This window comes from Brassica napus, unplaced genomic scaffold, assembly GCF_020379485.1.
Source record: "Brassica napus cultivar Da-Ae unplaced genomic scaffold, Da-Ae ScsIHWf_140;HRSCAF=252, whole genome shotgun sequence".
NCBI classification, from domain to species: domain Eukaryota; kingdom Viridiplantae; phylum Streptophyta; class Magnoliopsida; order Brassicales; family Brassicaceae; genus Brassica; species Brassica napus.
Genome location: NW_026014823.1, coordinates 217 through 25,552, shown reverse-complemented (window position 1 = coordinate 25,552; position 25,336 = coordinate 217). Strand labels below are relative to the sequence as shown.

At 44.3% G+C, this 25,336-nt stretch overlaps 1 protein-coding gene across 1 annotated transcript; it reads left to right on the top strand.

Moving 5' to 3' along the window:
* Window positions 1-321: 321 nt before the first annotated feature.
* LOC106405307 (probable lipid desaturase ADS3.2, chloroplastic) lies at window positions 322-23,667 on the top strand. Its single transcript, XM_048772016.1, is given in 12 exon segments — window positions 322-784; window positions 14,587-14,718; window positions 14,777-14,877; window positions 14,880-14,926; window positions 15,041-15,073; window positions 15,076-15,106; window positions 15,109-15,182; window positions 23,288-23,306; window positions 23,309-23,404; window positions 23,489-23,540; window positions 23,542-23,579; window positions 23,582-23,667. Coding segments are annotated over 12 exon segments (1,089 nt in total). The 5' UTR covers window positions 322-404.
* Window positions 23,668-25,336: the final 1,669 nt, after the last annotated feature.

Below are 25,336 nucleotides of genomic sequence, written 5' to 3'. Positions count from 1 at the left end.
TTTATTTTTATATTTTGGTATTGAAATTTTAGTTTATGTTCTTATTATTCTTTACAAATATCAGTTGTCCTATGGTAGTAAAATAAGGTTCCTACACTGTTTTGATTATTTAGGCGGTAAGGAACACGTGGCAGTGATCACTTGTACCTTTTTGTTCGTTGAATGCATACTCTCATATAACTCATCAACCGACAACCGTTACTACGTGAGTGAGACGTGCCATCAGCACAACCGTTCTTTTTTTATTTTACTGCAAATAATTAACTGGAGATGAATGATATATCATATATGTTCAAACTAATGTGGCATTTACTGGTAAAATTTAAGTCACTTCCAGAATTATCAGTATATATAGTAGCACATGAGTATGCATGTACATGCATCAAATTTGACAACCAAAACCCATGGCGTATCTATCTACAACTCTCAAAGCGGTTTCTCCTTTTTCACCAGTTGTTAAAAAACATAACCCCAATAGTAATAATAATAGTGCTTTGCTCGCTTATCACACACCCAACCCTACATCCAAACAAGGACGTTCCGTGATTCACAAGGAACAGATGTTCGTGGCTGTTCACGGTGTACCAGTTCTGGTTGAGAGTTCCTGGAGACTTCCCATGTCGGATGTTGTGGTGGTGAGAAAGAAGAGTGCATTTTTGGAAAGGAGTTGGAATTCTAGGGACGTGAGAAAGCTAGTCAGAGTCGTTGGGGTTCATTTGCTAAGCCTCTTGGCTCCATTTCACTTCAACTGGTCAGCCTTTAAGCTTTGCCTTTGGCTCAGTCTGTGTTGGATAAGCTTGAAATAACTTGAGAAGCAAGTTTACTAAAACTATTGAGTTATAGTTATCTAGAGAGAATAGGAAATATTTAAGTTATGTTTATCCTAATGAGATTAGGACAATTATAGTGTTATATAAGGAGATGTAAGTATGTTGCATAACTTAAGAGTTGTGATTGAGAACTTAAGGTTTTGAGTGAGTTTCCTTAAGGTGATTAATAAGAGAGTTGGTCTTATTGATTGTGTTTACATAAGAGTGATCGTGAGACCTTGAAACTAGATTTGGTATCAGAGCCATGGGTGACATCGTTGTGGCAACATGGAAACCTAAAGAAGGAGGAACTTCGATACAATGTCCTATGCTTAGCACATCAAACTATACTGTGTGAACTGTAAGGATGAAGATGGCACTGAAAGTACACAAAGCTTGGGAGGTTATAGAGACGGAGACTCCTGATACTGAGAAGAATAACTTAGCAATGGCTCTGTTGTTTCAGTCAATACCAGAGAGCCTCGTACCGCAGGTAGCCGAACTTGAAACAGCAAAACAAGTGTGGGAAGCTATTAAAACTAGGCATGTAGGAGCAGAACGTGTGAGGGAAGCTAGACTGCAAACATTAATATCTGAATTTGATCGGTTACGTATGAAAGAAACAGAGAGCATTGATGACTTTGGAGGAAGGCTATCAGAATTGACATCTAAATCAGCTGCTTTAGGAACTACAATTGAAGAAGCCAAGATCGTTAAGAAGTTTCTATCAAGTCTACCTCGCACAAAGTATATACAAATTGTCGCCTCCCTGGAGCAAGTACTTGATCTCAATAAGACAAGCTTTGAAGACATCTTTGGACGCTTAAAAGCTTACGAAGAACGTATTCGTGAAGAGACTTCAGAAGAAGATGACAAAGGAAAACTGTTGTATACAAATAATGAAGGACAAACAAACCAAGCAGTTAAACCCCAAGGTGACTACTCTTCTCAATGGGGAAATCGAGACTATAACGAATCATATAGAGGAAGAGGTCGAGGAGGACGCTCTTACAGAGGCAGAGGCCGTGGTCGTTATAATGGAGGAAGAGGATATAATGGAGGAAACTACAATGGAGGAAGAGAAGGAGTTAGAGACGCGTCGCACATAACTTGTTACAGGTGTGATAAGGTTGGACACTTCGTTGCGCAGTGTCCAGAGCTCTTGCTGAAGCTACAAGAGACTCAAGAAGGAGACAACACAGAAGCACAAGAAGCCAACGAGCTCATGATGCACGAGATCGTGTTTTCGAACGAGAAGAAAGTGTTGCCTGAAAAATACGAGAGCAAAGATAAAGGAGTAAACGTTTAGTATCTTGATAATGGAGCCTCAAACCATATGACTGGAGATGTGAGGTACTTCTCTAAACTCGATAACACGATCTCCGGGAAGGTACGCTTTGGAGATGACTCTAGAATAGACATCAAAGGCAAAGGCACAATCTCCTTTACTGATATGAACGGAGATGCAAGACAGATGACTGATGTTTACTTTATACCGGATTTAAGAAGTAACATCATAAGTTTGGGGCAAGCAACAGAAGCTGGCTGTGACATAAGGCTTCGAGGAGAATTACTAACAATGCATGATCAGTCTGGAAAGCTACTAGTCACTGCCAAGAGGTCTAGAAATAGGCTATACAAGGTTCATATGGGTCTTAAAAGCGGAGCGTGTCTCTACTTGAGTGCAGAAACGGAAACAAATAGATGGCATGAGAGATTGGGGCATATAAACTCAGAGACTATACGGAACATGATGTTGAAAGAGCTTGCACTAGGATTACCAAAGGGATTCATTGCGAAGAAAGTGTGCGGATCTTGTCTACTTGGGAAGCACGCAGGGCAAACTTTCCCAAAGGCCACTTCACACCGAGCAACAAAGGTGCTAGAGCTACATCACGGAGATCTTTGCGGTCCTATAGCACCAATGACACACGGTGGAAATATATATATATATTTGTGGTCATCGACGATCACACAAGGTATATGTGGTCGATACTATTAAAACAGAAGAGTGACGCCTTTTGCAAGTTTAAAAGACTAAGAAGTCTAGTTGAAAGTGAGACGGGTGAGAAGATACAAACTTTCAGAACTGATAGAGGGGGAGAGTTTGTGAATCATGAGTTTAATAGCTACTGTGTGGTGCGGGGATAAGACGACATCTTACTGCACCCTACACACCTCAACAGAACGGTGTGGTCGAGCGAAGAAATCGAACGTTAATGGAGATGGCAAGGAGTTTACTCAAACACATGTCAATGCCTAACTATCTTTGGGGAGAAGCAATCAGGCATGCTACATATCTGATTAACCGTGTAGCTACAAGAGTGTTGAATGATCAAACGCCATATGAGATGTTGCGAAGTAAGAAACCAAATATAAGTCATCTAAAAGTTTTTGGATGTATAGGATACGCGATGTGGGAACCGAAATTCGCACTGTCGATTTCCGTTTAAATAAGGAAACTAAGAAAACCCTAGTTTCCCAGAGGACCCGGATATCTGTTAATTACCACACGTCAAGCAATCAGAACACGAGAATAACAACGATAAAAATAAGAAATCGAAAAGAGAGCAAAGTAGATCTTATTCCGAATCTGCGTATGAGCGTTACAACAAGGTATAAGCCTGGGCTCGAGAGCTGTCGGCGAGATTCCTAGTTCTAGCAACCCTAAGACGGCTAAACCTAATTGAGTCGCAGCTCGAAATAACAAAAACGGAAAGTTGCCTAAATCGCTCTAAGTGCTAAGTTTTCTCTGAAAAAGTTCTCCTCTCTGCTCCTCGCCTAGGACTCCTTATATACTAGCTCCAAGGTCGGTTTACGCTTTTACTCTTCTGCCCTTAAGCCGTCATATAAAAATGGAGATATTCCATTTTTCCCGATCTTCACAATTATCTTCAAAACTTCCGTATTTATCCGCGGAAACTTGACATATATCCTTCCTCGTGGGCCAAGCGCGAACCATGCTGTGGTTCACGGGCTTTGGTTAAGAAAAATTGTAGGATGGGCCTCGAGTCGTGTTTTAGGTCCCTTTGGGCCGTCTTCCGACTCGACACGTTTACTACGAGTTTTCCGCGGTTTCTAATCCGCGAAGTTTGATCGATGAATTAGAATAACGGGAAACATGGACTGAGCTTGCTACGGTCTTCGGGAGATAGCATTCGAAGGTTTGACGAGAATGCAAGGACTGGTGTCGTATCGATGTTCGGAAAGGTTCAATCGCTACACAGCGACCGAACTTCGGCTCGAGCCCGGTCGCTATGTAGCGACCGAGCGAAACGAGTGCTCGGTCGCTACGTAGCGACCGAGCTTCGGCTTGAGCTCGGTCGCTACGTAGCGACCGAGCGGGACGATCGCTCGGTCGCTACGTAGCGACCGAGCTTTGGCTCGAGCTCGGTCGCTACATAGCGACCGAGCTTGGCTCGAGCTCGGTCGCTACGTAGCGACCGAGCGAGACGATCGCTCGGTCGCTACGTAGCGACCGAGCTTGGCTGAGCTCGGTCGCTACGTAGCGACCGAGCGGGACGATCGCTCGGTCGCTACGTAGCGACCGAGCTTGGCTGAGCTCGGTCGCTACGTAGCGACCGAGCGGGACGATCGCTCGGTCGCTACGTAGCGACCGAGCTTTGGCCCGAGCTCGGTCGCTACGTAGCGACCGAGCGGGACGATCGCTCGGTCGCTACGTAGCGACCGAGCGACTGAGCTCGGTCGCTACGTAGCGACCGAGCGGGACGATCGCTCGGTCGCTACGTAGCGACCGAGCTTGGCTGAGCTCGGTCGCTACGTAGCGACCGAGCGGGACGATCGCTCGGTCGCTACGTAGCGACCGAGCTTTGGCTCGAGCTCGGTCGCTACAAAGCGACCGAGCGGGACGATCGCTCGGTCGCTACGTAGCGACCGAGCTTGGCTGAGCTCGGTCGCTACGTAGCGACCGAGCGGGACGATCGTTCGGTTTGAATCCCAAAGAATACTTCTTCGTAGAAATAACCTCGTATAGGTTATTTTTACGAAAATTACATCCCTTCTTTTACTAACCCTTTCGGAAATACGATCTCTGAGGATTTTCGGGTGGTAATTCCGTCGTAACCGTTTTTGACCCCAACAGTTAGCCCCCAGCCCGTTAGGATCATGCATGGGGGGATCCTAGCGTGCGGTTAGGCATGTTTGGCAAGTTAGGCGTGATGGATGGAATTAATATGCGAAAGTCCGAGCTTGAATAGTAAATCCTCATGTCTTATAAGAAGAGAGGTAACTTGTTCCATAATGTTTTCACTTTCTTGTTTTTCTCTAAGATCTTTCAAAAAAAAACTTTCTATCTTTCTCTCCACCCTTTTCCTCTATTCTCTTAAGAGAAGTGTAAAGATGTCGAGCAAGAAAAAGATTGCGAGAAAAGGGTCTTCGTCCGCGAGTCCTTACGAAGAGCTCGTCGTTCCGAAGATGGAGTTCGTGCCTCACTCGGTGCATCCTGCCGAGAACGAGGCATGGTGGGTTGCTCATTACGGCTCGTTGATCCCTCCCAAGGAGAAGCCATTCCCGGTCCTGGTCCATCGTGGAGTCGAGGGAAAGGACGCAAGTAGGACCACTGACGAGTTTCTCGCGACGATGCGGTCGTTCTACCGCATCCCGGATGTTGTGGAGTTCCGGGTTCCCTGCCGCGGGGAATGTGCTAACAACCCCCCGGAGGGTTACTTTACTTGTTATGAGGTGTTCATAGTGCGTTGTCGCCTCTGGTTCCCCATACCCGAAATTCTCGTCCGAGTGTTGGACCGTTTTGAAGTCGCGATAAGTCAGTTGACACCCCTTGCCATTCAGCACCTTATTGGGATCTTGATCCTAAGCTATGAGCATGGCCTTTCCCTCTCCGTCGATCATTATGAAGCGCTTTTGAGGCTTCAACTTGTCAAGGATACGGATAAGCATAGGTTTGTCCCTCGGAAATTTATGTCGGTGGTTAAGAAGTTCATTTCGAACTTCAACTCGTGGAAGAAGTTCTTTTTCTTTGTTCGTTTGGACGCTGCGTCCGTCGAAGAGAGTTGCATTCCACTGTTCCGGAGGTTGCCGAACAATCGTCCCTTCATCAATCCTCTTGCTCCGTTCCCTGAGGACATTATCGCGGTGAGGGATCTTCTCAGGAATGGTCCCTTCTTCTGGACTTCTTTCACGCCGAGAAGGGTTCGGAAGGCACTGAAATTTGTGCAACCTGATCCAGCTTTGGACGCGGATACGGGAAGCGACTCCGAACCCGACGACCAGAATCCCGTCGAAGCTCCGACAGCTGCGCCAGAGTCGAGCTCTTGGAAGGGAAAAGATGTCGATCTTGGCGACATAGAGTTTTCGATGGACGACTCTATGCTTCCAGGATGGGATCCGAACCTTGCTTACGGCGACGGAAGCGGTTCGAGCGAGGCCCCCATTCCGGACTTCGATGATTTCTTTGCTGGGCTGCCATCGGGTTTCGATGCTCCTCCTCCTACGAAAGAATCGGCGAGGCCGAGGGTCGTTGCGGAAGGATCTCGCATCATCAATGGGGTTAGTTTTTTTTTGGGAATTTTTTAGTGATTATCCTATGTATTGATTTGTAACACGCCCATTGATTTTGCAGGGCCTGAGCTTGCTGGGCTCGGCCATCGAGGCGGGTCATAGAGAAGCCATGGTCTACCGCTTCAAGGCGGAGAAAGCGGAGCGGGATCTCGCCCGCGTGCAAGGCGAGATGTTGGAGCGAGAGGCACAGCTTACTCGTGATCATGCGCGGGCTGTTCGCAGAGCGGAGAGGAAAGGCAAAAGAGAGATCGTCGAGGTGATGAAGACTCGCGCATCTCAGTTCCAGGTTGAGTACGGGAACCTTAAGAATGCCTTTACCTCGGTGGGCGACTTTCGCGAGTGCTGTGGTTCGGTCGGAAGTCTTTGGAGGACGCAAGCCGACGACTATGTGTTCGAAGAGGAAATGAGCTTGATGAAGAGTGGGATGAGTGACCGTGCCCACGCTGAGGCGCTTATCCCTCCGATCGACGAGAGGATTCAAGGGTTCTGGGATTCCATCCCGGTTTCTCCTGATACCGAGGAGGTCCCGATCGATTTTCACGATGGTGGCGAGGAAGTGGATCGTCCTGCGGATGCGTTTGGTGCTTCGTTGTCCGGGGACTTCGACTTTGGATTATGAGGGATGGATCAGTTATCCTTGTTTTTGGCCGAATATGGCCCTTTGAATTTGGATTTCGTTTAGGCCAAGATGGCCGTATTTGTATTTCCGGGACTGGCCGTTGGTGGCTTTGAATCCCTTGCCGCTTTACGCGGTTTATTTATATGATAAATGTTTCGTTTCGAGTTTTTCCTGAGTAGGGTTGAAGTAAATACGAGTTGTCGTCTCGTATGTAGTTCTAATTAGACGTTCAATCTGTTGGTTCGTTCGTGATTTTCGTAAAAATTTATCTGTCTTTACGATTTTCGAGAACATTGAGATACGAACGGAGAGGCATGGTTTATGATCTCGTATCTTTTAGATATCATGCCTTGAGATGTTTGAGACCAGAGCGTTGGGTTTAGGGCAAGACCTAGGTTTACTTTCGGTTAAGGTTTGTGCGGTGACTAGCCGGCTATCGTTTTTCCTGTTGCGATTTCTTCCTGACTCGCACCGGTTTAAAGTCCGCGATATGTTCTCGGCTTATATGACTTGTATGGTACGAATCGAGCATCTTCTCAGAATCAACTGGAAGTGCTAAACCAAAATTTCGGATTTTGTTGTAGCGCGCTTTTGTCCTTGTGCTGGACGTTTTTAAAGATCAAAAGAGTGATCGGATTGCGTTTGTTTAAGACGGCTGGCGTGTTCGTCGGGGCCAATCGACGAACGGGGTGTAAGGTTTTTGGTGGTCGCGTTCGGACAATTTGTTTAGCATTGTCCTCGAATTTTAACTTTTTGCGACGTCTCGCAGTTATTTTCGAGGATTATGCGTGTTTGAAAGGTGATAATCTTTACGATTTTTGGGCCGGATGAGGCCGCAGACGAGCGTAAACTGAAGCGTAAGCGTTTTCGATAAAAAGACAGTGTATATTGTAAAATTTTTTATGTTTCTAAAAACTCGATTACAATAATGGCGATTGTGGGAGTATACGAGTATACGCACCCACTCCCCCCCCCCTTTTTAGAGAGGGGGATAGCTGAACTCGTCTTTTGACAAGCTGCCTACGTACCCCTTTCGAGGATCAAGCCATCTCGTAGTTCTGTTTCATGCCGCGAGTGTTCTTACTCGGCGGTTGGTGTCGCGATGTCCGCCTTGACCGTGTCGATCGTGGCTGGGTCGACGCTATTTTCCGGATGTTCCGGTTGAGTTGTCGCGTGGGCTTCGGATTTATGTCGAGCTTCGACGACCGATGCGTTTGCGTTGACAGACGATTTTACTTCGTCCTTGTGCGGGGCGCTTTTGGCCGAAGATCGATCTATCTTCGCGCGTTTGCCGTTTGCAGATGCCGTGATTTGCCTTAACTTATGCTCCGCGAGGAAGCATAGTCGCGACTGTTTTTGGCATCCCCAGATGGCCGCGACTCCGCTCGGCGTTGGGAACTTGAGACCCAGGTGGTAAGTTGACGGAACTGCCTGCATGGCGTTGAGCCATGGGGTTCCCATGATCACGTTGTAGATAGCGGGATGGTCGACTACCGCGAATTCGACGATTTTCGTGATCTCCTTGGCCATGACTGGCAATTGGATTGATCCGAGAGTCATCGACACTTCGCCTGAAAAACCCGTGAGTGGTTTTGGCGTCGGAATTACCTCTCCGAGTTTGATACTCATCCGATTGAGAGTGTCGCGGAAGATTACGTTGACCGTGCTTCCCGTATCGACGAGTACCCTTCCGACTTCTAAATCTCGTATGACGAGATCTATGACGAGCGGGTCGCAGTGAGGTTGGTCGATACCGCCGGCTTCTTCTTCCGTGAAGGTGATCGTGCAATTTTGGCCGTCTCGTGGAGGAGACCATGTAGGCCAATTTGCGCTTGATTCTGCCTTCCGTTGGTAAGCCTTGATGGCTGACACGGTATCGCCGCAGTATTGAGATCCTCCGATGATCATATTGACTCTGCGACGATTGTTATCGTTCCCTTTGTCATCCGGCCTCCTACCGCGTTTATCCCCAGGTTGGTTTCGTTGAGGAGATCTTTCGGCGGGCGGATTTCTGTCCGTCTTTGGAGGCCGATCAGAATCGAGGATGAGATCCTTGACGCTAGTTACTTCCGAAAGCTCTCCAGCGAGCAGCTTCGCGGCCAGTCTTGCTCCTAAGACTTTGCAATTAGTCGTGGAGTGTCCTCGGGATTGGTGGAACTCGCAGAAGGTGTTCTCGTCATACCCTTGATTGCGAGTCCATGTGTTGCCCGTGGTCCGGCCTTGATCCGAACTGATCGCATAGTTATGCGCCCCTTGGAGATCTTCCCCCTCGTGATGGACGTACTTGTCGTTACGAGAGTTCTTCTTTTTCCCCTTCGGATCTGCGTCTTTCGAGGATGGTCTTGCCGGCTTATGTTTTTGCGATAAGACTTTAGTTTCTTCCTCCACTATGATATAGTCCGTTGCTTTGTGGAGGGCGTCCTGGATCGTTCGCGGTTTGTCGAGAGTTATCCATTTTCTGAATTTCGACTTGTACCAGAGCGTCTTTCTCAGCGCGTCGATGGCCACTTTGTCGCTTATCCCGCTGACCCTGGACATTATCAGTTTGAACCGACTGATAAACTCGCGGAGGGGTTCGTCTTCCCTCTGGGAGAGACTCCAGAGATCAACATCGGAGGTTTCCCTGTCTATGAATACAGAGTACTGTTTGAGGAATTCCGATGCGAGCTGTCGAAAACTCCCGATGGTGTTGCGACGAAGGCGTGCGAACCATTCGAGCGCTGCTCCTTCAAGATTTTCGACGAACAGGCGGCAATAGCCGGCATCCTTTTCGCCGTCCTTCAGTCTTGCTCTTCCCATCGCGATGTGGAAAGCCTGAAGGTGCGCTTTCGGATCGGCCGTACCATCGTACTTCGGTACTTTGATCTTTCCCGGATCGGACACCCTCATGTCCGAAATGCGACTGGTAAAGGGGGTCTTTCGAGCTCCTTCCAGCAGTCGATCGATCTCGGGGGCAGCACTAGTAGCATGATGGATTTGAGACTTTACGGCTCTCACTTCTGCCGCAGTCTTGGTGATGTAGTCGCGAAGATCGCGGATATCCGATGTCTCGTCAGTGGATTTCCGAGCCTGTCGGCGCTTACTGCGAGTGAGCTCGGTTTGCCTTTCGGCCAGCTCCTCTTGTTCGTTCCAATAGGCGACTTCTTCTTCTTCCGTCATTGGTTTTTCGAACGGGGAGCCTTCCCGAGCGGATCGGCTTCTGGTCCTTCTTGGATGTCTGTCGACATCCTCGTCGGTGTCGTTGGAGACATCGCTAGGATCCAGGTCAATGTGTTCGGCTTCGTTATCCTCCGAGTCCTTTGCAGGGAGCGGAAGACTTTCAGAGTTCCCCTTCTCGATGGGAGACTTCTCGCTGGGGTTTTGACCGGAAGGTCGTTCCCGCGCGGCTCCTGCTCTATCGAGTGGGGTGGCGAAATCGAGCCTCTTCCCGCGGATTTTGGTGGTTCCGCGGGGACGGATAGCTTGGGTCCTTGCCGTTAAGGTTTCAACCTGTTTGGTCAAGGTATTCACGAGCTTATCCTGTTCTTCCGACCTTTTTTCATAGGTGGCGAACATCTTTTTAAACTCCTCGAGAGTCGCGGCGTTGGCTTGCGCGTTGGCCGCAGATACGTCCGCTACCGGAGTGTGGAGATCGGTGCCGCTGCCTCCGTTAAGGGGAGTTTGCACGTTATCCGCGTCGTTGGTTGACATGTCTGACTGTGTGTGGCTTTTGCGGGTTAGATTGATCCGTAAGTCCCCCTCCTTCTAGCGCCAAACTGTGGGAACCGAAATTCGCACTGTCGATTTCCGTTTAAATAAGGAAACTAAGAAAACCCTAGTTTCCCAGAGGACCCGGATATCTGTTAATTACCACACGTCAAGCAATCAGAACACGAGAATAACAACGATAAAAATAAGAAATCGAAAAGAGAGCAAAGTAGATCTTATTCCGAATCTGCGTATGAGCGTTACAACAAGGTATAAGCCTGGGCTCGAGAGCTGTCGGCGAGATTCCTAGTTCTAGCAACCCTAAGACGGCTAAACCTAATTGAGTCGCAGCTCGAAATAACAAAAACGGAAAGTTGCCTAAATCGCTCTAAGTGCTAAGTTTGCTCTGAAAAAAGTTCTCCTCTGCTCCTCGCCTAGGACTCCTTATATACTAGCTCCAAGGTCGGTTTACGCTTTTACTCTTCTGCCCTTAAGCCGTCATATAAAAATGGAGATATTCCATTTTTCCCGATCTTCACAATTATCTTCAAAACTTCCGTATTTATCCGCGGAAACTTGACATTTATCCTTCCTCGTGGGCCAAGCGCGAACCATGCTGTGGTTCACGGGCTTTTGGTTAGGAAAAATCGTAGGATGGGCCTCGAGTCGTGTTTTAGGTCCCTTTGGGCCGTCTTCCGACTCGACACGTTTACTACGAGTTTTCCGCGGTTTCTAATCCGCGAAGTTTGATCGATGAATTAGAATAGCGGGAAACATGGACTGAGCTTGCTACGGTCTTCGGGAGATAGCATTCGAAGGTTTGACGAGAATGCAAGGACTGGTGTCGTATCGATGTTCGGAAAGGTTCAATCGCTACACAGCGACCGAACTTTGGCTCGAGCCCGGTCGCTATGTAGCGACCGAGCGAAACGAGTGCTCGGTCGCTACGTAGCGACCGAGCTTCGGCTTGAGCTCGGTCGCTACGTAGCGACCGAGCGGGACGATCGCTCGGTCGCTACGTAGCGACCGAGCTTTGGCTCGAGCTCGGTCGCTACGTAGCGACCGAGCGGGACGATCGCTCGGTCGCTACGTAGCGACCGAGCTTGGCTGAGCTCGGTCGCTACGTAGCGACCGAGCGGGACGATCGCTCGGTCGCTACGTAGCGACCGAGCGGGACGATCGCTCGGTCGCTACGTAGCGACCGAGCGGGACGATCGCTCGGTCGCTACGTAGCGACCGAGCTTTGGCTCGAGCTCGGTCGCTACGTAGCGACGAGCGGGACGATCGCTCGGTCGTACGTAGCGACCGAGCTTGGCTGAGCTCGGTCGCTACGTAGCGACCGAGCGGGACGATCGCTCGGTCGCTACGTAGCGACGAGCTTTGGCTCGAGCTCGGTCGCTACAAAGCGACCGAGCGGGACGATCGCTCGGTCGCTACGTAGCGACCGAGCTTGGCTGAGCTCGGTCGCTACGTAGCGACCGAGCGGGACGATCGCTCGGTTTGAATCCAAAGAATACTTCTTCGTAGAAATAACCTCGTATAGGTTATTTTTACGAAAATTACATCCCTCTTTTACTAACTCTTTCGGAAATACGATCTCTGAGGATTTTCGGGTGGTAATTCCGTCGTAACCGTTTTTGACCCCAACACGCGAAGATAGAGAGGAGCACAGCTAAAGAAACTTGATGATCGGTCTCTTATGCTGGTTCATCTCGGTACGGAGCCCGGATCAAAGGCATATCGCCTATATAATCCAAATACAAGGAGAGTCATTGTTAGCCGAGACGTCGTATTTGACGAAGAAAAGAGCTGGAACTGGAGTAAGTAAGAAGGAGATAAACAAGAGACCGAAAGTTTTGTAATCTCAGAAGGAAGGTTTGAAACGAATGATGAAAAACACACGTTATCAAAGGCTATAGAGAACGTTAAAGAAACAGAGGAGGCTCCTGATCCGACAGGCTCTGTTTCGAAACAGAGCACTAGCGAAACGAAGATCAGCCACAATACCTTAGGAGGTCAGAAAGACAGACTCATCAACCAAAATATCTCGAAGACTATGTTCTACTAGCAGAGGAACTTGCGGAAGACGTCTTGTTATATTTAAACAATGAGCCAAGAAACTTTGAGGAAGCTAAAAACTCTAAGGAATGGACAAGAGCTGTGAAGATGAGATAGAGTCTATCGAAAAAAACAGAACTTGGGAGCTTGTAGAACTTCCGCTTGGTGCAAAGGCTATAGGATTGAAGTGGGTGTTTAAAATCAAGCGCAATGCCGACGGAAGTATCAACAAGTTCAAAGCAAGATTGGTTGCGAAGGGTTACGTACAACAATATGGAGTCGATTTTGAAGAAGTCTTCGCACCAGTTGTGAGACTTGAGACCATAAGGCTACTGATTAGTTGGCGGCGACTAACGGATGGGAAATCCACCATCTCGATGTCAAACTGCCTTTCTGCACGGAGAGCTAAAAAGAGATTGTCTATGTAAGCCAACCAGAGGGTTTGAGAAGAAAGGATATGAGAAGAAAGTATACAGACTCAACAAAGCATTGTATGGATTGAGACAAGCACCGAGAGATTGGAACAACAAGCTTAACCAAATACTCATGGAGCTTGGGTTTAGTAAGTGTACTAAAGAGCCATCAGTCTATCGCAAGACTATAAAGGTGATCTACTTGTAGTGGCTGTCTATGTGGACGCTTGTTCGTAACTGGAACAAGCAAGAAGCTTATAAACGACTTCAAAAGAGGCATGGCGAGTAAGTTTGACATGAGCGACTTGGGAGATTAACATACTACCTAGGAATGGAAGTGGTCCAAGATGATCAAGGGATTACGCTTGATCAGAGTCAGTATGCTAAGAAAATACTTGAGAATGCAGGGATGGATAAGTGTAACTCAGTTCAAACTCCCATGGAGCTCGGTCTGTGCTTATCAAAGGCGGAAGAAGAACGAGAGATTGATGCGACAGACTACAGAAGGAATATTGGTTGCTTAAGGTACTTACTCCACACAAGGCCTGATTTAGCATTCTGCGTGGGAGTGTTAAGCCGCTACATGCATAGCCCAAGGGAATCACGGGGTTGCACTGAAGCAGTGCTTGCGTTATCTACAAGGAAGCACAAGGTTCGGTCTGTTCTTCGAAAGATCATCACAGAAGATATCAAAGGTAATTGGGTATAGCGACAGCAGCTATAATGTTGACCCAGATGATGGACGAAGCACGACTGGACACATCTTCTACTTAGGAAAGAGTCCTGTAACATGGTGTTCACAGAAGCAAGATACGGTTGCGCTGTCAAGCTGTGAGGCCGAGTTCATGGCCGGCACAGAGGCTGCGAGACAGGCAATCTGGCTGCGCGATCTATTGAGTGAAGTCACCGGCCAGCTAGAGAGAAGATCACCATCAGAATTGACAATCAATCTGCAATTGCCTTGACAAGAAATCCAGTCTTCCATGGAAGAAGTAAACACATACACTCTAGGTATCACTTTATAAGAGAATGTGTTGAGAGGGAGCTTATAGAAGTTGAGCATGTACCGGGTAACGAACATAAGGCGGATATTCTCACCAAAACATTGGGACGTATCAAGTTCAAAAAAACGAGGGACTTCATTGGAATGCAGAGTTGCCACAAGAAGGTTTCAAGCTTAAGAGGGAGAATGTTGGATAAGCTTGAAATAGCTTGAGAAGCAAGTTTCCTAAAAATATGAGTTATAGTTATCTAGAGAGAATAGGAAATATTTAAGTTATGTTTATCCTAATGAAATTAGGACAATTATAGTGTTATATAAGGAGATACAAGTATGTTGCATAACTTAAGAGTTGTGATTGAGAACTTAAGGTTTTTAAGTGAGTTTTCTTGGTGATTATAAGAGAGTTAGTCTTATTGATTGTGTTTACATAAGAGTGATCGTGAGACCTTGAAACTAGAGTCTGATTATTGGAATCTGCATCACCTTGTCTTATCATAGGAATCTTTCTCACCGAAGTTTCAATCTACCGAAATGGCTTGAGTATCTATTTGCTTATGGCGGCGTTCTGGCTTTTCAGGTTTCACTTTTATGAAGATGAATATTTGATATTCACACTATAACATATTTGTAGTCATAAGTTGTAAATTGTGTGTGCAGGGGGAGCCCCAATTGAGTGGGTGAGCAACCATCGGTACCATCATAAGCATTGTGATACACAACGTGACCCGCACAGCCCGACACAAGGGTTTTGGTTAGTCACATGACTTGGATATTTGATACCGGTTCTATCTTCAACCAGGTTACTTTGAAATCATAAATTGTTACAAAATAAAACATATGAGTTCCCTGAGTGCCAAGTAACAACCCCAGAGAGGGGAGACACACCTAACACTGACTAAACCATTGGATGCAGTGTGGTGGATATGAGAATGTAAATGACCTTGCGAGAGGGAGCCCTTCTATAGGTTTCTTCACCGAACCTTCATTTGCATCTAATGGCTTATGCGCTTCTGCTCTATTTATGTGGAGGCATGCCATTCCTCGTTTGGGGAATTGTAAGAGAACAAATACTCCTCTCTTAATTTCACTTATAATATTATTACTATTATTGTGATAAATATTTCATTTAGTGATAGATATAATTTAAGCAAATTGATATATAGAGACACCTGAGAATCTGATATACGGTCTAACAGGATGGGACTGTGTTAGAAATTCTACTTACCAAACTAGAAAGGAATACATTAAGTATGAGAGAATTGGCAATGTGATGCAGCGTAGCATCCTATTTCTATTGGGTTTAGTTTTATAGTTTCCTTTTTATTCTTGTTCTAGATAAACATTATTATTTTAAAGATAATGATTAAATACTTTAGGATAGAAGGTTAGATCCTAATCCTTAAGGACTTAGGTCTTTTCTTTTAGTATAAATAGTGAGCTCTTGATTTGTAAGAGTCACAACTTTTGAATTATTGATTAATAAACTAAAGCTTTGGTATTAACAAACTCTTGAATCCTTACTTTCGGGCATTCTCTAAGAATTCAATGGCTTTAAGAAGGCTTAGATAGCGGGATATTCTCAGAATTCAACGATATCTCTGCATTATCGGTTACTAGACGGTACTTCCGCTCCGTCATTTGGTATCAGAATCCAGGAGCTTTAATTTTTAATTAGGGCTCGATCCAAGGTCATCTCATACGATGACACTTCCTAATCCTACGAACACCATAATAGCACAAGCTATTACAGCTGCCGTTGATGGCGTACTAGCAAAATCCAACATGAGCTGCGACGGTTATTACGTGACTTCTGTGACACTACTGCCCGTGTTTTTATTCAACAGAAACAACAACTTACTACTCAATTTTTGAAGAGGACGGCGAAGATGATGTTAGTGAAAGTTTGGGGCTAATAGAAATCACGACCAGATACAAGTTATGCATTAGAGGATCCTCACGATCAGGTTGGAGACTTCGACGGTATGCCCATATATGACGTTTATGACGATGAACTATCTACAACGCTCGTCTATGATTTTTGGGGAGCCACATCACAAATCAGACGTGATGACAAAAGAGGGAGACCCTATAGAAACAAAAGATCAAGCTAGCAACACAGTAAATCACAACGGAAGTCCCTTTTCTTTATTCAATCACCTCAAGGCTCAATATCACAACTCACAAACTCAATCACAATAATCGTAGCTATATGTCTCATTCGACATTGCTTTATATATAACTCATAATTCCTATTCCTAATAGATAAACATAATCATATTATGATCCTTATCTCAAATGGATCATAAACCAAATAGGAATAGATTACTTGCTCCTCAAGCTTCTTCAAGCTTATCTCCAACAATCTTCCCCTTAAGCTTGAACTCAATTTCATTCACATCCTTCACTCGATCACGCCTCTCATTTCCTTGAATTTTATCCTTCCAAGAGATTTCGTCAGTATGTCAGCTCGCTGTTCACTTCCAGTACCATGCTCCACCTCCACTTGTTCATTCTCAACACACTCTCTAATAAAGTGAAACCTTCGGTGTATGTGTTTACTCCGTCCGTGTGAAAGTGGATTTTTGTCAATGCAATTGCTGACTTGTTATCAACTTTTATAACCACACGCTTGCTTCCTTTTCCTACGGTTTCACTTAAGAGATCTTGGAGCCCAAATGGCCTGTTTAGCTGCTTCAGTTGCAGCCATAAACTCAGCTTCACAAGAGGACAATGCTACTATCTCTTGCTTGGTCGAACACCAGGTGATAGGGCTCTCTCCAAGATAAAGATGTGGCCAGTTGTGCTCTTTCCATCATCCTCATCAAATTATGAGAACTGTCACTAAACCCTGTCAACTTCACACTCAGGTTGCGTTTGAAGTGGAGGCCAAGCGAACATGTTCCCCGTAGATACCTTAAAACTTGTTTCAAGGCTGCGCCATGCGAGTCCCTTGGATCTTGCATATATCTACTAAGGACCCCAACAGAATATTGATAGATCAGGCCGAGTATGTAGTAGGTACCTGAGAAAACCAATGCTGCGGCGGTACTCTGTTTCTTCAATGCTCTTCTCTTTAAGCGCTCTAGAGAATCTTGCATTCATCTCCATCGGCACATGTGTCGGATTACAAGATCTCATACCAGTTTCCTCAAAGTATTCTTTGCGCATAACGGTCTTGTTTTAGTATGATGCCTCCCTCATGTTGATGAACCTCAATACCCAAGTAATATGTTAATTTACCAAGATCACTCATCTCGAACTTAGCCGCCATCTCAAGTTTAAACTCATGAATTAGTTTCAGTGAGGATCCAGTGATAAGCAGGTCGTCTACGTACACCACTACAACAAGAATCTCCTTACTCACTACCTTTCGGTAGAGTGATGGTTCCTTCGAGCATCGCTCGAAGTTTAGTCCGCGTAGGCTCTGGTTCAACTTAATGTTCCAGGCCCTAGGAGCTTGACGCAAGCCATATAAAGCTTTCTTGAGCTTGTAAACTTTCCTTTCGTGTCCTGCAACAACGAAACCCTCAGGTTGATTAACATATACCTCTTCCTTTAGATCTCCATGGAGAAAGGCCGTTTTTACATCGAGATGATGTATCTCCCATCAGAGGCTGCAAGTGCAATGATCAATCTTATGGTTTCAATACGCTACTGGAGCGAATACTTCATCAAGCATTACGCGAGCTTTATACTTGCTGATGCTTCCTCAGCATTACGTTTGATTTTAAATACCCATTTTAATCCGATTGGCTTCACTCCTTCGGGTAGATCCACAAGAGTCCATGTATTATTTTTTTCTATCGAGTAAAGCTCATCCTTACAAGCCTCAATCCAGACTTTCAAACTTTTAGCCTCACTAAAGTCCCACGGCTCATTATTTATGATCACCAACAAACGTTCACCTTCGATTTCTGCAAGCATAACGTAATCATCAAGGTAAGAAGGTTTAGTGGTTACACGAGATGACCTTCTTGGTTGATTCACGCTTTCTTCTTCATCGCTGTTGCTCTGTTCCTCTTCATCTTCTTCACCATTATCAGTCAACTCCACTGGAGTTTCTTCACCATTATCAACTGTTTAAGTTGACTCTAAACTCTCCTGGATCAGTGTTTAAAGAGTTTATTCCACGACTCCAGCTCCTTCCTTTTCCTCATCGAACAGAACATCCCGGCTTACTACAACTCGTTTGCTTACGGATCAACTAGGCGATACGCCTTTGATCCAGGTTCTGTTCCAAGATGAACAAGTATCCTCGTCCTGTCATCGAGTTTCTTTCGTCCTGCAGTATCTGTTTTCGCATAACACACACAACCAAATACTCTTAAGTGAGATAGATTAGGCTTTCGACTTCTCAAGACCTCGTATGGCGTTTTTCCTTCTAATGATCTTGTTGCCACTCTGTTAATCAAGTAGGTAGCGTGGTCTCGTTGCTTCACCCCACCAATGCATTTGGCATGTTCATGTGTTTCAGCAGCTTCTTGTCATCTCCAACAACGTGCGGTTACGTCGCTCCACAACTCCGTTTTGTTGAGGCGAGTAGGGAGCCGTCAAGTGTCTATTAATCCCATTCTTATCACAGTACGCTTGAAACTCGTGGGAGGTAAACTCACCTCCGTTGTCTGTACGGAGCGTTTTATCGTTGTTTGTTCTTGTTCAACAAGTGATTGAACGTTTTGAATTTTTCAAAGGCTTCGCTTTTTTCACCTAACAGAACAGTCCACATGTAACGGGAGTGATCATCAATGAGTACGAATATGTACCGTTTGTGCGCTGGTGTTGCTGGTGTAATAGGCCCACACAAATCCCCATGAATCAGCTCAAGTAGATCAGTTGCTCGAAAGGACGTTGCTCGTGGGAATGGCATTCTAGTTTGTTTTCCCCCAAGCAAGACACACACGTTTCTTTATTAACTTCAATCTCCGGTATCCCAACAACAAGATCCTTGCTTACCATCATCTTCATCGTTTCTCTATTAATATGACCCAACCGAGCATGCCATTTAGTTGAATCTGTTGTAGACTTTACTTGAAGACAGTGAATCAGGTCGACTTGTAGATTGACCTTGTATAGCCTATTCTTTGACCGAGTGTTTTTACCATTAGTTGTCCACGCGGTCATAGAGTAGCAGTGTATTAATTTTTCATTCGTACCTCACAGCCTACCTCAGTAGCTTGGCCTAGACTCACAATGTTGCTCTTAAGTTTAGGAATGTAGTAAACATTATTTAGTATCTTCTTCCCCTCCATCGAAGATAAAGCATACTGCGCCTTTCCTTCTATATTTTATTCTGGAGTCGTCGCCAAAACCGTACTTTACCAGTAACAGTCTCATCCAATTCTGAGAAGAAGTGACGATGACCACTCATATGGTTACTCGCTCCATTGTCGAGATACCAAACATTACTTGAATCAGTCTCAGCCTCAAAAATAGTAGGGTTCACTCTGTTTTCATTGAGAAAGACAACTTCATTCATCATTAGTTCATCTGCTTCTTGAGTTTCTTCATCCTTCTTCTCAGTGGTCTCTTGAAGCTTTAGTACTTTGTCTGGACACTCAGTCGCGTAGTGGCCCTGTTTATCACACTGAAAACATGTAATATGAGAGAGATCACGACCTTTTCCTTGTTTGTATGCATCTCTCTGTTGCTGGAAAGATCCAGAGCGGCCACGACCTCTTCCTCTCCATGAGCCGCGACCACCTCGTCCTCTGCCTCTGCCATAGTTCCCGCTATTGCCGTCTTGACTATAGTCCATGTTTGCATACATCAGTTTTTCTCTGATCAGCTGCTATGTCGTCTTCTTCACTCTCAGCAACTCTCTCCTCATACGCTTTCATTCTACCAACAATGTCCTCGAACTCGTTTCATTAAGATTCCAGGACTTGTTCTAGAGAAGAAACCATGTGTATATATTTCTTTCTCGGCAAGCTTTTCAGAAACTTCTTTACCAGCTTTGGTTCCTCAATGACTTCTCCCAGAGATGCAGATTTGAAGTTATTTCAGACAATCTTCCAACGAACATATCAATCGTATCACCATTTTCATCTTGATTCTTTCAAATTCTGCCATCAGTGTTTGTAACCTAGCTTCTCGTCTCTCTCGGCTCCTATATGGCGAGCTTTGATAGCGTCCCACATGGTTTTGCGTGTCTAGGTCTCCTACTTGTAAAGTCAATGCCTCCGGAATTGATTGAAACAAGAGTGCGATAGCTAAGTTATTTTTTTCTTCGGATTTGTTTCCAGGATCGATAACTTCCCAAACCTTGTGAACCTTCAACGCAATCTTCATTCTCATAGCCCACACCGTATAGTTGTTAGATGTTAACATTGGAAACTTAATGGATGAGGATCGAGCCTCTTTGTTGCCAAGTTCGTGTTCATCTTTTTATGTCTGCCATTATAATCTTATGCTTTCAATGTCTTGCTCTGATACTAAATATAGAAACAGAAGATCAAGCTAGCAACACAGTAATCACAACGGGAAGTCCTTTTCTTTATTCAATCACTCAAGGCTCAATATCACAACTCACAAACTCAATCACAATAATCGTAGCTATATGTCTCATTCGACATTGCTTTATATATAACTCATAATTCCTATTCCTAATAGATAAACATAAATCATATTATGATCCTTATCTCAAATGGATCATAAACCAAATAGGAAATAGATTACTTGCTCCTCAAGCTTTCTTCAAGCTTATCTCCAACAGACCCGTTTTCTCAAATAACAGAGATACCTACCTTCACAAGCAACTTGGGAAAATATGATGTTCCAATCAAATATTTTGCAGAGGAGCCCCTCTTTGATGTCTCTGGTGATGAAATTCAAGGCTTTAACCATGATTTGAGGTGCAAGTGTTAGTCGATGATGCATATTTTGGTGTTACAAAGCAATATATGAATTCTGGTTTGGGGGACAAGGATTTTCATCGACAATCTCATCATGAGCCACCAGATCGCGTCGAGATAAAGGACACGCATATGTAGATCTTGTTGCCATACATAAAGGACTACCAATAGTTCTCAGTTTACGAAGGTGTTGGACGAAAGAAGGCGTCATCTCAAGTTGATGCATGATCAAGAAGATTGTTTCAGTGAACTATCTCTTATTGGGAAACATGCCTGAAAAACAAGATAACTTATCTTCAGGAATCTCTTGTCTTAGAGAAAGAGAAGAACAAAAATTTGGAGTCTATATTGAACGAAACACATAAGAAAATCCGCATGTTAAATAAGGGATCTTCAAGTTTAGACAAGATTTTTAAGCATGGGAAGACTGGAGAAGTCAACAATGGGTCTTGGTTATCAAGGAGACCTTGGTGTCTCTTACCGGCTCTACTATTTCGCACACATCCTTACCTGGGTTTCTTCATATCAGATGATACTGGTGGTGACAATAAGGATTCATGTGGTCGTCAGTTTCAGGATAGACCTGCTCTGTTTCTTCCTTGGTTTAGTGAGAATTGGTCATGACTGGTTTTGGTGCCGTACTATTTTCTGAGTTCGTGCGGATAGCCCAAATATCACTCCACCACCCAATATTTGATCTTCTCATTGATCAAGAGTTTTGGGGACAGAGAAGTATAAGGTTGAATCAAGTGCCTGGTCGCTAAAATTGATTGTTTCTTAGCCAATGTCTTAGATGGCTCTAAGCTTTTGTGGCCACAGGGACTCTAACAGTTTGGGCGCTTCTGCCATTCCCGCTTATGATCTCACCTGTGGCGTTGCGAATCTGCCTTGTCTCATTCTCTATCATCATCAACACAACGGTAATGCAATTTGCTAAGATACTTGGGGATAGGACCTTCGATACTTTTGAGTATTTACGTCTACGTCCAGTTGCTCTGCTTTTCATAAGGTCAAAGGCTTTGTGGCCTTTTTCTCCCACATTCATAACTGTGTCTTTGGTGTTGTTCATACCTTTTCATTACACGTTGGGTGTATGCTATGGACGTTTGTAAGAAGGGAATAGAAGTTGTGGTTTGTACCAAGTATGGTTCTAATTACACGTCCACAACAACAATGGAGTGGACTGATGTTGCTTGTGCCAAGCAAGTGGGTGATTTGTTCATTCTTCCATCATGTCATTCGTTTTGTGCATGGAGCTGTTATCCTTGGGTCACCATCTTCTCTTCAATGGTCTCTGCTGCTGTGCGAAATATTAAAGGACGTTGATGAATTTTAGACACAAGATCCGAGAGGCTTACGGTGTTGATGGCAGTGGCCCTAAGTCATGCTCAGCGTGTCTTGTGCAACCGACATGTCTTCTTTATTGTTTTATCCAGGATTTAACAAGACTTCAGCTTAGACGATGTGGTGAACGTCCTGACGAATAGCACCACACATTTTGTTACTTGCGTACTCGTGAACATGTTTTTTCAGGAAGGCTATTTGTTCTCATGTGCTCTGTGGAAACACACCTTATTTCTCCAGAGAATTGCCATTAACAATGGGGACCTACAGCTAGTGCTAGTCGTGGCCTATCATGTTCAAGAATCTCCTACATTTTTAGTCGGACCACTCACTCTTGGGATTGCTCCGGACTTCACAAAAAATAGAGCGCATGACAAGGAGTCTGAAGGTTCTTCCTGTCAGCTAAAGACGAGGAAGATGGGACCACCGGAGATTCTTGGAAAAAATCAATGCAAACGGATATCGCCTTGCGTTGCACCCGCATGTGCATGTAGCTGACGTTTTTAACGTCAACCGTTTGTTCAATTTGAACCAGGTGATGTGTTACTGTCCGGATTCGTGGACGAATCTCTCAAAGGGGGAGGGACCTGATGCAGCGTAGCATCTATCTATTGGGTTTTAGTTTTATAGTTTCCTTTTTATTCTTGTTCTAAATAAACATTATTATTCTTAAAGATAATGATTAAAGACTTTAGGATAGAAGGTTAGATCCTAATCCTTAAGGACTTAGGTCTTTTCTTATTAGTATAAATAATGAGCTCTTGATTTGTAAGAGTCACAATTTTTGAATTATTGATTAATAAACTAGAGCTTTGGTATTAACAAACTCTTGAATCCTTACTTCCGGGCCTTCTCTAAGAATTCAACGGCTTTAAGAAGGCTTAGATAGCGGGTATTCTCAGAATTCAACGATATCTCTGCATTATCGGTTACTAGACGGTACTTCCGCTCCGTCACAATGGCAGGGTGTGGCAACCGTGGCTCACTCCACACGACTTTTCTGGTGAACTCAGTTTGCCATATATGGGGAACACGAGCTTGGAACACACCTGACTTCTCAGAAACAATTGGTATAATTTCTATAGATATACATACATGGGAATAGTTTCAATAAATAATATTAATATTGAAAATTAATAATGTGATAAATCAGGTGTGGTAGCGATTTTTAACTCTTGGCGAGGGTTGGCATAACAATCATCATGCGTTCCAGTTCTCGGCGGCATGGACTCGAGTGGTGGTGGCAGCTCGACGTTACTTGTATCTCATTAGGTTTCTCGAGGCTATTGGTTTGGCCACTAACGTAAAGTTACCTACTGAAGCTCAAAAAAAAGAATGGCTTTGATCTGATCCTTATAGTTAATTCCTTGCATAAATTATATTCTTGAATTCAAATAATTCTCTCAAACTCTGCTCCTCCAGTCCTCCTACGTATCCTACTACGAGTTAACCTAAAGTTCTTTTCAATAGATAGAGCTTTGTCTTTGAGTGACTCTATATGAACACTAACATATTAACGGCACAAATTACCTAAGAAATCGTGGGCTTTTGCAAATATGATTCAAAACTCAAATCAAACACAAAACTAATCCATGATTATTTTTTGGAATTTTCATTTACCATATTCACCCTACAAATTTGGATTATTTACGAAAATACCATTATTTTTTTTATTTTTTTTCGAAATAAGGTTTTTACCCTCTCATCTTATCTTCTTAAAGTATTTACAATATTGTCATTGCCATCAATACACAACCACCATGAACAATTAATTTGAAGCTCTTAATGCACCTAAAAATCGATTTTGACTCCTTCTATCTCATTTCTTATGAACTAAAAACAAAATCTCTTTCACTTTCTTTCTACATTCATCTAAAAAAATCCAAGATTTTGATTCTAAAAATTTGAGGTTCATAGAACCAATCTCATGATTCTGGGTCATTTACAAGTAGATTGCTTTGGTGGTGAAGTATTTTGTGGTTGGAGAAGCTAAACAAGTTATCTCACTCGTCGAGAAGATACGTCTTCTGGTCATGCATATGTTAGTTTCACAATTGACTTTATGTGTGTCTTTTAGAGACGACTCTCTAGAAGTCTTACGATTTCTTTGTTTCAAAAAAATTACAGAAGACTTTTCGGTTTTTTTCGTCTATGATAAACAGTTAGTTTTGCATTTGACCGGATTGTGTCAGAAATTTATCTTTCCTAGACGGCTTACACATAAGTCGTCCAACAGAAAAATAAAAAATAAAAATGAATTTTTACTAGACGACTTTCAAGTAAGTCGTTTCAGATTATTTTGAAATTGAAAATAAAACTTAATAGTTTTAATTTTATCCAGACGATTTCCATGTAAGTCTTCCGGTAAACGACTTACAAGGAAGTTTTTCAGGATTTATTCCGAAATTTTGGTCAAACATGGTTATTACAGAAGAGTAGACTACTAGCTCTACCCTCTCAAAAACCCGCTGTGAAGTTCGCTTGAAACACACAGCTTCGTCTAGTCACTGCCTCTTCGTGCTCCAGCACTTGGTCGTCATCCTGAGTTCTTCGTCTTGAGTTCGAGTCCGAAAGTGTCCAACTTTAGCGGAGCGGTTTTATCTTCCCAAAACATCACTCTATCAGCCCGCTCCAACACTTCAACCTTAGTCTCACTCAAATGGCCTTATCCTATCCATAGCGGTTTCACCTAGTCGCTTTGCACGATCGCTCTGATGCTCCTTGCCACTGTGTACAACCCGCTCCAACACTTCAACCTCACCTGATGGTGTAAGAAAAGTAAGCTTTTTGAGCAAGGGATCATTCTTGCTCCAAGAATCTGCTCCAAGACAAGCATGATATTCAGCGACTTGTCCAACCTGCAATGGTCTACTCGCTCCAATGCTTGCACTTCAGGGACAATTCGACCAAAACTTCAAATTTAAATGTGTTTTCCTATTGATTTTAGATTTAAACTATTAAATTATTCTTATAACTTTTAATTACATTTTGAGTTTGTTTTAGATTTTTAAAAC